The sequence below is a fragment of the Antedon bifida genome, chromosome 1 (assembly GCF_963402885.1).
Source record: "Antedon bifida chromosome 1, ecAntBifi1.1, whole genome shotgun sequence".
NCBI classification, from domain to species: domain Eukaryota; kingdom Metazoa; phylum Echinodermata; class Crinoidea; order Comatulida; family Antedonidae; genus Antedon; species Antedon bifida.
The window spans coordinates 12,455,099-12,470,091 of NC_136226.1; the positions used below are offsets into that span (position 1 = coordinate 12,455,099).

A 14,993-nucleotide genomic window follows, 5' to 3' on the forward strand; every position below is an offset into this window, starting at 1 on the left:
AAACATTTATTCAGAGGCCTTAAAACAATAAAATAAGTTTAAAATTAAATGTATTATTTTCTGGTAATTGATATAACAGTACCATTTTATTATTCTCATGAATATATAAACATTTACAGGAATTAGAAGTCTTTTGATTGTTGATTTAAAGGAAAGACTCCCAAGCTAACATACATTATTCTACAAACTACACTTAATACAACATCAGTTACTACGTCTGCATCCTATAACAAAATGCTAATTAAAGCTTACATTCAAGATATTTACATAGAATTATTATAATGAGTCCTGCAAAAGATCTTAAAATGCCATAATCATTATCATGTAATTCATGTGATCGATAAACAGTTTGAAATAACACTGGTAATAATTATTGTTTTAAAATGAATGAAATATTGTAATAATTTTAATTCAGTCAGTTAATACAATATAAACAATTATTCTTATTATCAGCCGGCATTATTAGGTGATATGATAATTATAAAATAACAAATTTGTTTTATGTTTACATGGCAACTTTAACAATTGCAGTGGTTATGCTCTTAGGTAGGATCAAAACATATTTTTAAAAGAGAAAATAAACAAATAACAGGTTAATATCTTATGACACTTGTAGATCATATTTTACAATATGTTTGATTCTACAACATAAAACAATATTAATTTATTAATAATACTACGGCTAATTACAGTATTCACATTTTACATGATGTTATAAATTTAATTAATTCAAGCAAATGCAATGAATAAAATGCATTAAAAAATATACAATCATGGATACAGTATTCAATAACTGATTTTCAGTAGCCATGTTCGTATAAATTTGTACAGTTTAAAAGCCAGCTACTAGAACATTTGACAAGCTGAGAGTTTTAATATTTGCTGCATGTGTCTTCACAATATGCTAAATATAGTTTACATAATTTTCGTTTGATATGTAATAATAGATCAAATTTCATAGGTGATGTATTGTTTATTTGATTCAGATGACAGCGTAATAAAACCGTCAATATTTCAAGACATCACTATGATGTATTTGAATGATTCTGCTTATTCCATTAAGTTATACCTATTTGTTTCCCCAATGATGACTGGTTTTATTCTGAGAAGTTATTGTAATTTATTCTACATTTTGGAAGTTCAGGGTTTTTTAATATTTTCACAATAAAAAAAAAATTGTTTCATGTTTATATAATTATCAAATTAATTGCATTAATATCATCCACTTTTTAATATATTTGTGATAATAAGTTATTCAGATAAAAGGCACAATGATGATGGTTTGTTGTTGTTAGCTTATTTGTGCACAAGGGATCCCAGAGTAGTAAATTGTACACTAGCCTAGTACAGTAGAGCCCCTCCTATAGGATAACGCTATCCAGGGACACACACCAATTTAAGAAGAACCCTTTCCCGTGGAATAAATTAAGGGGAAATATAAGGTTACTGTATTTGGTCCTTCCATTTGAGACCTTGTTTCAGTGATCTGTAAAAATTCAAATTCAAATTTATTTAACTATGGAGGACCAGATAAACTCATGGTTGTTCTTCACTGCAGCCATGCACATACAAGATTACATATACGATTTGAGAACAATATGCGTTACAGTATGTACAGTACAATATAATATAAAAAAAGTGTTGGTTTTTGTAATAAATAATTATAAGGTTGTGGATGAATGAATGGCAGCACTAAGATCATTCCATTTAAGTGTATCTTTATGCACAAGGCTACATTTTTATATAATTTTTTGGTAATTGAAAAAAATATATACTACTATACTAAACTATACTGGAAAAGATTAATATTATTGTATACACAATTTGATAATCTCCAAGCTTTCCAATAATATACATTTATTTTAATACTAATAAAAAGATTTACTATATTAACCTCACTAAACATTACTTTTAATGGTAGGAGAGGACAATTTATATTTAGCCTGTTATAATATAACAACCCTGTCATTTAAACAAATCTATATAATATAATGGAATACTGTCAACTAAAGTTAGGAAACCTGTATATTTATGTTTTAGTAATACGAAAAAATCTATTCAACAAAATATCAAAACACAAAATATGTTGATGCTGTCATTTGAATTATTTCAATCTTTCTATATAAGTATTTTATCTTTGTATTTGGAATATTTATATTTTTATTTTGTGTTCAGTAAGAATAATCCAATAACCCTGCATCCGTCTGATGGACATCTGCCAGCAAGTACAATTTAAGACTTAATAAAAATGAATGTAAATTATAGTTGTTAAAAACTGTTAAAAGAACAAACCACACCTTAGAATGTTAAATACAGATGATGAGAGTAATGTGTGTCAACAGTGCATTCTTGAACATGGGTATATTTTTGCACATTTCATATCCATGTAGAAAGAAAACTTCCACCATCCTCCCATGTTGTACATGGGACATTATTACAGCCATGTTGTACATGGGACATTATTACAGCCATGTTGTACATGGGACATTATTACAGCCATGTTGTACATGGGACATTATTACAGCCATGTTGTACATAGGCCATGTTACCTTTAATATTGGTAATAGTTGGGCTGTGTTGCACATGTGTTGCCAGTGTGCAGTTGCACCTTAATAAGCCATGTTGTACATATAGGCTGTGTTGTGCATAAGCCATGCTGGACATGGGTTATGTTTCACTAATTATGTTGCCAAGGGGTTGTGTTGTTATTAAGCATGTTGGACACGCCTTAAACATGTTGCCAGTGTGCAGTGTTGCACCTTAATAAGCCATGTTGTACATATAGGCTGTGTTGTGCATAAGCCATGCTGGACATGAGTTATGTTTCACTAATTATGTTGCCAAGGTTGTACTTAAGCATGTTGGACACGCCTTAAACATGTTGCCAATAGGCTGTGTCACACTTCAGTCATGTTGGACATGGTCTATGTTGCCTTTACAACATGTTACCACAGTGGGTTGTGTTGTACTTGATTTAAGTCATTCTACACATGGGCTGTGCTTTATTTGGTAACTCATTGGTGACCAATCATTATACTTTCTTTTTCATCTTTTTGACAGGGCTCCGAGGACTCCAACTATGGTGGTAGGCCATCAGATTCTGATTTGTCATTGGATGAGGACAAAGAAGCAGTGAGGCGAGAATCACAGAGACAAGCCCTCTCACAACTAGAAAAAGCAAGGGTGGGTAAAATACTTAGGGTAACTGTGTCTGTCTGTCTGTGTTTTCTTTCGGATCATTTCGATCATGTGGGAATGAACGTTTACAGAGTTGATCAATGGTTAGGTAGCAGCAAGCAAGTGAACAAGTATTTACCTATATAATTCTGCAGCCAAAATATTAAATTGATGATTATGATTGTATTCACTGATTATATTAAGAGTTTCTTTTTAAGCACAATACACACAATTTAATTTTACCATCAAGTTTTCCTTTGTAAATTTACTACTACAGTACATTAAAAATGCATGGCATGTCTTTAGTAGCTAATTTAAGAACTTTTTGTTGATTTTTTAAGTAATATTATTACTGAGCATTGATAAATCATTGCATGTCCTTAAAAATCGACAAAAAAACAGTATTTAGACATCGTTTTATTTAATAAACCAAATCCTGATACCCAAAAATCTAAATCTTTCCATAATTTCTACACATTATTCAGATGCTTCAAGTTCTTCGCAGCGTATGCATTTATTTTACATTAATGAATAACATAACATTTTCAATTTTACTAGTTGGAATTGTGAACTACTGACATGCTAAACCCATCAACATAATATACTCAGAAGCAGCAGCAGCATACTCGTATTATAGTGAGGCACGTCAGAGAAACATATTGATTTTCCTATTAGTCTTATCATCCGCTTTAAAAGCATAATATAAGTATCATGTTTATGAATGATGCTTAGTTAGCGCTCTACAGGCAAAGGCATTTACTGTCAGGGTTTTTATCGCAATTCATGCTTTTTTACATAATTTTCTCATTTCGTTTATTATAGTCTTTATTTGAATCTGAAATCCATACAATTATTTTAGTGATTTTGTGTTATGTAAGAAAGTAAATTCAATATGACATGAAATGGCTGAATGTGCAACTCCTACATATTTTAGGCTGCTGGAATTTTGTCTACCTATCTAGATATTTATACTTGTAATTCATTCAGTCAATATTTTATTTCGGAATTACATATAAATTACCAACATTTTAAGAAAAAAATGTTCGACTGACAATATGACACACTCTCATCTTGGGATACTAGTCCATCTGGAAAGAATCTTTGACTCTTACAATCATTGTCCACCAATGTTGAGACTAATATTTTCACTTTCATAAAGTCTACAAACCATGTATAAATTTTCTTAAAAATTCATAGTATCTATTAATTATATTCATTTTCATTTCATTTATTTCAAATATCGTCATCGCAGCCAAAGCTGAATTACAAGGATATTTACATATTCTTAATTTCTAAATATAAACATTTGTATAAAAGTATAAAACCAATGGTAATTATTATAAAAGGATAAAATGTATTTGTTAAATACCAGAACTGGAAAACAATTTATAAAATTCTCTGTAACTAAACAACATTAAGTTTCAACACATTTGAAAAAAAATCAATGCATTTTTAAAAAGGGTTTTAAAAGAATGAATTGGATAGAAATTTATATGCATGGTCTATTCAATATAGTCACTCGGTATATATTTTCCAAGTAAATTTTCTCCAAAGGCATTTAAATATGTACTATAAAGACTCTTTGATAAAAGACTAATAGTGATGAATAACAAACAAGAAAATCATAAGTCTATTATGGTTGAAGTTAATGCTAATAATAAATTATGTGAGTACATCAAAGCATCTTTAATATTTATATAAAGTGTTGGAGACCTTCCGGTTGAATAATGTATTCAGCTTACTAGGGTGAATAATATTGATCTTTATTCTCGATGCAATTATTGAGTTTCATTGTCTTAGCTTTTTCGATCTATAACAAGCCTTTCACATGGATTTCGATAAACATCAATTGACAGTTCACTAAGTACATACCATTACTGTTTAACGACCTTCTAAATATGACTTGCATGTGAATTAATTTTATATTTAGAAAGTCTTTCTATTGGAATAATTTATAAGTGTTCATTTTTAATGACAAAAAATACTGATAAGAAGATCATGCTTTAAGAATTTCCCATAAAATAATTGTGCATTTCACAACACATTTGTTTGCATACAACATTGAATTTAAACAAACCTTTCTCAGTCTTTTGTAGTATTTAATTAATTAATTATTTATTCTGTCTTTATACTGAATTTACATTGACGAAGTACACAAAAATGTATTTCCAAAAAAAAAAAAATAAAAAAAAAAAATGATTTAAAAATGGAAAGTTTTAAGGTATACATTATTTAATTTCACAGGTTTATAATTATAAAGAAAAACTAGATTTAATTCGTCACTATGACGAATTATAGGTTATATGCATTGATTTAAATAAAGATAATTGATTTTTTAAAGATATATTGATTGATTGTTTTTCTCAGAATCAGAATATATGATAGGACCTTGCTAACGCGAATACAATAGCCGGTATCACAATCCGATCAAAGATCCCTCTGTGTATAATGTCATAAACCACATTTGTTGTTACATATATTAATAAAGACATAAGTTACTTTTTATGTAGATTTCATTATAAATCATGTGTATAATCTATACACTAAGAAATAAATTTGAACAAACAATACAGATAATAAAAAAAAAAATCTTATTTCGTTTCCCAAGGTGAGACTCGATCTCGGTACCTTGAATGCCATAGACACGAGCAAAGACCATCGAGCCATACACAACTGACTAAAGTTATGGAAAGATTCCTCCGTGTATTTACTATGCAGTAACCACTTTGGTGCAGATAGATTATTACATACCGCAATGAATTATAATGTTTTACTATGATGACATCTTTAAAAATTAAAAAAAATGATGCACTGTCAAACTATATACGTTTAACTTTAATATATGAACTTCTTAAGGAAGAAAGTTAATGTTAAGTTTGTTATTTCGGCCTAAGAAAATGTTATAATTTGATTGATTGTCATAATTAATTTTTTTTAATTTAATAATGCCATTAATGATGACTTAATCAACTTTTTTTCTCCTAATTTCATAATAAATCATACATATGATACATACACTTCAAGAAAATGAAATAAAAAATAGGTGTTCCCGAGCATTCTAACGATATATATTAATTTTAAAATTTAGCATATTTTCACCATTTTGTTAACTTACACGTGCGTAGACTGTCACTTTAGACGTGCTCGTATAACGCTGTTTCGCGTTGAAAAGTGAATCAAATATGATATTATTAAAGAAAGGTTATACAACAGTAATCGGAACAAAAAATATGCGCACTCATGGTAATTTTTTAAACGCTTAAAATTGCCTGAAACGTACTCTAATTTCATCGAAAATAAATTCTGACAATTTTGAACATTTTAAGCGCGCGTACGCATGCGTTATATGCGCTACGCACATAATTGTATTGCCATATGATAAAATATGACCTGAAATTTATGAGTACCAAATTTTGTTTAAAAATGATTCATGCTTGTGAAGATATGATTACAAACATGATTTCATTAAATCGCGCGTAGACCACGTAATGTTTGATTGCGCACCGTGAAAACATAACTACATCGATTCCTGGCCATAAGGAATATACTCTGAAAAATTGACTTAGCTAGATGAAACTGATATCAAGATAATTCACGGACAAAATAATGCTAAGGAAAGAATAAATAAACAATCAAAGATTTTGACAGAATCAAGAGGTTATATGCATGATAATGCATATAACCTAATTATATGCATGATAATGCATATAACCTAATTATTTAGTTTACCAAAATTGGTACAATCTGTAAATGAAATGTCTATATAAACTTGCTGATAAATTCAAGAAGGAAAAAATATGCATGCAACAGAAATTGCATTATTGATTTTATCAATCATAAAAATCAAAGTAATGTAAATCATCAATCTTTACTGTAGCAATGATAGCCAAGTGTCTTATTTCAAATACCTTGGAATTGAAATAAAGAATCGGTAGAGACAGATGAATAAAATACCTACTGACGACAGGTGTACGATTGAAATCAAGTAAATTAACATAGCACAGGCCAGTACACCCCTGCTTGCATTAACTGTGCGGTGAATGTACATTCTCTATGCTCGTACTTAGGTTTCAATCTTTGCATTGATACCGTTGATAATTAAACTTAATTTATTGACTAACTAATACTAATAGAAGCTTCACTTGCACTGTACAAGCATGGCGTATTATTCAATAAGGAAAGAACTCGAGGTTTAATGTTTATTAATACTTTTCACTATAAAATGAAAAAAAAAGTCAATGAAAAAAACAATTGTTAATGAAGGAAAATATATTACAAAATTAAAGATTGATTTAAAGTTATAATCTGACATAAATACTTTGTATGTTACTTTAATAAAATTCAAAATTTGAATTTGAAGCTGAAATATGTTATAGGAAATTAATCAAATTGGACTTTGGCTCATAAAAATTTGGCTGGTTCATAAAGTGTGTATAATATCCTTGCCGTTAGGAATACAGATAAGGCCAATGATTGAAAATTGAGTTAGGTATGGATTCATCTAATTCTTTCATTTGGTATTAGCTAATATTCTAATTCAGAGTAATGTTGTCAGGCTATACACTGTATCGATTTCAGGACGTACTGAATCATAAAATATTCGGTAGCCTTTCGGGCAAGTATGAGCTCTGTTAAATACTTATTAGCCATCAAGTTTATTTTCACAAATGATTAATTAATGATATTATAAAAATGCCATTATCAGGTAATAATGTACGAATATCTAAATGTGCACTGAAAGTACATGGGACCTACAGCTTTACGTCCTATCCGTAGGACGAGGCAATGAGAGTAAAACATGTTGCCTATGGATACAGTCAGTACATGGCATAGCGAGATGGAATTCATGCCTAATAACACACACTAGTCAGATTTCGGTCATCACTATCCGATCTATACAGACGGTCTCCCATTCAAAAACTCAACTTACAAGGGACCAAACGACAAGAACCGGTGTCTCAATGCAGTATGGCCATATAAATATTAGACAAAACCATACCCTTTATTGCTGTGTAGAATTCTAGTGGCCTGGGTATGGCATGTGGCAAATATGCATAAAAAATCAAATTTTGATCTCGTATATTTCAGTTATTTGAAAGAATTGTATTTAATCATATGCTATTAATGTGACATATTCTGTAATAATGACTGCAGTACAGTGCAGTAAAAAATAATGTGATATATTTACCATAATAATGAGCCCTATATTAAAAAAATATAAGTAAAAAAGAAAAACTAAATTGTTCACTGCTACTATATGTAAACTACTGAAGACACCACAGTCATTACATCATCAGTTCTGGTCATTTTTGCAATAAAAGGCATTTTAATATTAATTTCATTAATATGTGACAGATAAATAAATATAAACTACATACTACTGTACTAATATTTGATGGTATTCATCTTTGTATTTATTTATACCCTATTAATATTTCATTCCATACAATTATAATATTTCTTGCATCTATTCTTAGTAAATGAGCTATACAAGGCTAGTATGTTTATTGAACCATCATGTACGACGTACAAAAATATGTTTAGACGTAATGCATGTTGGAGTAAAGAATACGAGTTTCTCTAATGCAATTGGTTTGCACAGTGTGTGTATTATTATTATTACTTTCACAGCCGACTCAATATTATCAGACTCATTAACATAAACATACATTACAAATCCCAATTTATGGTGGTGAAGGCCTAGAGAATGCAGATGTAAATAGCAGTATCAAAGATCATTTGTTTCTGAGAAATTCATATAAATAACGTTATGTTTGTGCAGTAAAGAAAATTAGCTTTCAATAAATTAATATTTGAATAATTGAATTGATTATTGCAGTGTGTTATTTTCTACAGTTAAATATTGTTAAATCAAAAAATGATGAATGAAGGGATGTTGTAAACTGGTAAAAGTAGAAACACCCTATATTAGATCACTACATTGTTTATTGTTCTGATTTTAGATTATAATGGCCTTGTAAGTATACATTTTAAACAATATTTTTATTTTATATTTTGCTTACATTTTTGGTTATTGATACAATTTATTTAAAATTTTGATTATGTTTTTTTTTTTCTCGTAATTACAAATTTTTTGTTTGTTTAAATATTTTTTTTATATTTTTGGGGTTTGATATTTTGTCACTGTTTTTTTTGTTACTAATGATTTATTGATGATTTATTGTTTTATTGTATGTATTAAGGGAAAATAATTTTAAAACATTTTTAATACTCAATTATTTTCCAACCTGCTCAATTTCCCACATTGTGCCTTATCCTACTCTGTACAGTTTATTTTGTGATGATTGCACTACACAGCGGCAAGTCTATGAAACAACAGAACATTACCACTAGAATTCTTAACAATTTTATCTTCTAGACGAAACCAGTAGCTTTTGCCGTACGAACAAATGTAAGTTTTGACGGAAGTTTAGATGACGATTCACCAGTACAAGGCTACGCAATATCATTTAATGCAAAGGATTTTCTACACATCAAAGAGGTAGTGTATGCCATTTTATATGTATATCGGAATAGTTACAATGATCATGAAGAAATCCAGAATCTGTCTACACTAGTTAAGCTACGTTCACATTTGGCCAAGATTCAGTTCGGTGGCCAGAGAACTCTAAACTACGTTTCTAAAAATATGTTTTGTACGGAATGTGGCATTAGTGTAAACAGTTCTATTCTAAAATACTACACACATTTTTCTTGATTTTTTATCTGGCCATTAGGGACCACAGTCTGGGCCCAGTAGGTAGTAGCTTTTAAACTTTAGTTCCAAAAAACAAATCAAATTTCTGCGAGTACATTGTACAGGTTACAACCATGTTGTTTAAACAAACTTAAAATAGACTTGAGCAAGAAGTTGAAGCCATGATAGTCATTGGTATCACATGCCTTGGGGTCTGATGTTTAGTTCGATTCGTGCCATTTTTCAAGTTGTTTCAACATAGTGCGTTTGTTGTCATTTGACTATTCTTTCACGTGTACAAGGTACATGTGTCAATGACCTTGTATGTCCTTACTACTGTACCGTCAGACACACCTTGGATATGTATTTCTGACATGGAAATGCGGAATTAATATGCAAACACAGGGGACGCTTCCTCATCATTGCTAATTTATCCGACACCTTTCTATGTGTGAACCCAATCATCCTAGAATGAATTCGCTAACCATTAATGTTCAGTTCTCTTAAATGGAATGTATAAACAAATGTTGCCATAGTTACCATATGAACTACACGATTGATTTCTTGTAGATGTTTCTCTTAAAAACATGCAGTGAAGCAAGTACAAATTAATGTATCAATAAACCTATTGGATCAGTTATTGTATTTTACTGCATTGTCTTGCTATCTTGCTCTATGAAGATTGATAAAATAATAAGCTGTTTTACGCAGAAGAAAACATACGCTGTACTTTTAATTATTACGCATAGGTATGCATGTATCAAGAAAAAAAAAAAACCCCTGCATGATTTCAACCAAACAAACTTATATTCATACGGATTGATTACATTAATTACCTAGAACAAAACTAATTATGTAGGTTACTGTAAATACTGCAGGAATCATTCCCCTTGAGTGCTGTTGCGTTATTTTACGTATGACATGTAATGCTTTGGCTCGTTTTCACACATAGCCATTCAGTACCGTGACGTTTAAGGTTACTCATTTGCGTGTGTGTTTCAGTCGTTGAACTATTGAAAACATGGTTACTACTTTTTAGCATGATGTTACACACTTTTAGAGAAGGAATGTAACATTTAATAAAATACTCTCTGGATAAAAGGCGTGGCAGATCTATTTTCTTATATTTCTTGACAAAAAGACCACGCCTTCATCATTTGTTTTTGAGAAAAGGAAAGTATACATGTCTGAATAAAGAGCGTAGAGTGGTTTGCTGTTATAACAAAACAAATATTTGGGGTTTCTAATCTGAATATGCTCAGTTTTTAAAAGGAAATTTGAAAAAATAGTGAAAGGTCTTCTTTGAAGACCTGTCGTAATTGTTGCATGTGCACACAAATTGTTTCAGGTTTACAAGCACTGAATGATCTGCTTAAATGCTATTCAAAGTATTTGAAAACTGTGTGGCATCTCAACCTTGGGCTAACAGTGAGGGGGCTAAATCGATGTTCTTTTGTCTAGTCTGTTTGATCCGTGATCCGATGGGCTTTACATAAGTCTGGAATGTGTGGACATCTAATGTTATGTATCCTGTTGTCAATTCTTTGTTTATTTACTCTAGCCCAGATGGTAGATGCGTGTTAATTAACAAAGTGCAATTAACTGTTCTGTGTAAGAGTAAGATATATCTGCTGGTATACTGTACAAGTGATGATTATGTACTTTATACTGTATTAATATTGCTTTACTATTGTTTTTTAAGCAATTGAGAACTGAGATACTGTATGTTATTTTGGGAAGCCATTCAATGATCAAAAATAATTTTTCATTTTCCAGTTATTGTCTAACCTTTTCTTTTTTAAATCTGGGAAAAAAACTATGGTGCTATTTCTTAAAGAAGAATGCTAATGGTGAAAAAATATGCAGATGAATCAATAGGAGGATATAAAGTAACAAGTCCATATTCAATAAAAATTATACATATAGCAGTTACAATCAGTGTGTGGATAGTTTTGCAATGAAAAATGTTATACAAGAAGTTAAATATTTATAAAATGAAATATAGTACTGAACTTTGAGCTTCTGCTTGATATTTTTATTTATTACAAAAACTCAAAAGGACAATCATGTTTTTCAAATTATTAGTTCCATTTCATCTTTGACAATTTAAATTAACAATCATCATCATCTTTCATTGGCAACATCTAGAGAATCAATGTTTACTTCATAGTCATAGCCTTATAGCATCGTCACTTTCGTCATCATTTTTATTTTTAGCTACGAATGACATAAATCTTCAATTTCATCATCATCATTTCTCAATAGTAACTTGTTGACGTCTACCGTAGTGCAGAATCTAGCATCGAAGATTTGATTAAAATTGGCCTTTACTACAAATGTAAACCAGTCTTCATATAGAATACCTATAATTAGTAAATGCCAGCCATTGATTCAGTCATTGCCTTGAACCATGGGATAATCTCTACCATGCCCTGTTGTACAGTATTGGTTCATTCATTATTGATCTACCATTGCTCATATCAGATTCTCTATTTAACATATATGAGGCGATGAGCTATGCTGAGGCTGTGATGACAGAAATGACTTATGAATATTTAACATGCCAATTTACATATTACTGTATAATTCCTATTTTACATACAAATGATTAGATTCAATATCAGCCTACTATTGTTCATGTAAAAATAATGCTTCCCTATAACATATGAGATTAGCTATACTGAGGCTGCGATGACAAAAAATGACCTATGAATATTCACATGCCAATTTACATACTGTAAATTCCTATAATACATACAAATGATTAGATTCAATATCAGCCTACTATTGCTCATGTAAAAAAAATGTGTCCCCTATTTTACACGAGTTGCAAGATTGTAATGACAGAAAGTGACTTATGAATATTAACTTAATTTGCATATTATCATTCCTATTTTAATAATACATAAAATGATTAGATCCAATATTGGAGTTGTATTGCTTATGCGTACAGATTTGTTTCTTATTATAATCAGCAGAAGGAGAAACTGATATATAACCGATTAAGTAAAATGATTTATGAATATTAAACTATTGAAAATGTCACATTCTTCCTATCTAAATTTATTCTATTGATGAGTAGTAGGTTCATTATTGATCTGCTATTGCTCATACTCTTTTTCTTAATTTACGTAACTTATTCCAATCTAAAATTATTCTATAATTGACAATGGAATACGACTTATGAATATTAACCTATTGATACATATTCATATTGCTATTATTACCAATAATTGTGTGTAGGTGGATGCTGGTTTTCAGGATAGATACTTATTGTTTTGCCGCCTTTTATCTTCGATTTTTATAGTTGTTGCTAGCAAAAATGAAACATTTCTCTTCTGTTTATTTTTCTCCATTTAGTTGTTATACATGTTTTTTTCCTTATTCTGTTTATGATATAATCTAGTATTCCATTGCTCTAAGCAGTTTTAATGGCACTGATCTTTTCCCCATGTCACCCGAACATTAAGTTCCTGTCATTCCATTTATTCTCTACAAAGTGTCCTTTTCCAGGGGAAACTTTTGATTAATTTGATAAAGTATCATACACTCTTTCGGTAATTCCTTTTCACAACAGTAGTTAACAAAGCGAAAATACAATAACAACAACTATTGTACAACTATGACCTTTTTTTTCAACCACTGACCTGAAAGTGCGGCATATTACTAATTTACCATTTAAAAACATGGCTGTATTTAAATTAAAGAATGGGACCATCCTTCCAATATATTTATAATAGACTAATTCAAATGTAATAATGAAAATAATTCATTCATATATATTTTTATGTCAACATCTAAAGTGCTCAATAAGCATGGAAACAAACATTTAATTAGCCATAAAAAAATAAAACTAATATATATCGAGTATTACTTTTACAATGTCTCAAGACATAAAGAAAAAAACCTATCTAATGCCTCATTGCAGATGATAGTTTATGCAGCATAAATAGATAATTATGCATATGATTTGAAATGCAATCTCCATTTACTGTTTGATGAAATAGATTTTAGAATTTAAAAAAAACATTCACAAATGAATCAGTATGAATTAATAATTATTTAATACAAATACATTTAAAGTATGGTGTTTTATATTGTAGTTCAGAAAATTAAATTAAATATTTAATATGCGATATAATAAATCTGATTCAGGAAAAAAATGTTGTGTGCCGTTAATGATTGTGAAAATCACTGCTTTTAATTAATAAATACAGTAAAATGTATCGTGTTTAAATTATATTAAATAAATTTAAAAACAATCCTGATTTACAAAATTATAAACAATTTTTTATAATTGACCTTATCAACTTATGACTCACATACAAAAGGTAAAATGGAAAATAACTGTCTGCTTTTGTAATTTAGCTCTATAAAAAGCATCACTCGCACTGCAGTATGTAAAGGTTAAGAAAGAATGTTATCAAAAATTGTTTGTATAGTCAACTATACCAGAAATGTAATATTCAAGTTATATTACCTATATTTAGTCATCTGATAACATTTTTTACCACACCGTTTATTTTTCATAGCTTTTTAAAATGGCTCTCTTTTTACAAAATTTATGCACAAAGGAATAGAGATTTTACTGTGTAATTTGAACTATCCCCCCACTGATAAGAAAGTGCTTATTTTCAACAAGCTCGTGTAACACAAATAAAATCCCAAAAATTATGAAACATAGGGGAAACTATAGATCAATAATTATTGGAATGTATGATCAATAGAAATTTTTTGCCCGCACCTGGCCTTTAAAAGAAAAGAGTAATCCTTCTGGTGAAAGACCTAATATATTTATGTTTCATTTTGATGACGTCATCATGTTAAAAATTGGAATAATAGGCGGGTCCCGTAATTTTACCTAAGCTACACTGTATGTTAAATATGTATACAGAATTTAGTGTATACTGTATATACTTAGACACAAAATAGATAGCTCACTGAAACATTTTATTTTCTTCTGTGAGCAATATTCTGACGTATGATGTGCACATGGTTTGTCGTGCAGATAACTAACTCGTCAAAGTGACGAGTTCAGATCTAGTTATGATTAGATTATGAGTTGGGCCTCTATTAATTGAACCTCTATTGATTGGACCTCTATTGGTTGGACCTAAAC

General features: G+C 29.8%; 1 protein-coding gene across 7 annotated transcripts in view; it reads left to right on the plus strand.

Moving 5' to 3' along the window:
* The window catches only part of LOC144842597 (voltage-dependent L-type calcium channel subunit beta-1-like), a 69,137-nt gene that overhangs the window by 23,571 nt on the left and 30,573 nt on the right, over nucleotides 1–14,993 (plus strand). For all 7 annotated transcript variants that reach the window (XM_078699057.1, XM_078699048.1, XM_078699065.1 and 4 more), the window contains 2 exons: nucleotides 3,061–3,183; nucleotides 9,557–9,679. In XM_078699057.1, coding sequence (XP_078555183.1) covers nucleotides 3,061–3,183; nucleotides 9,557–9,679 — 246 coding nt within the window. The remainder of the gene's footprint in view (nucleotides 1–3,060; nucleotides 3,184–9,556; nucleotides 9,680–14,993) is intronic.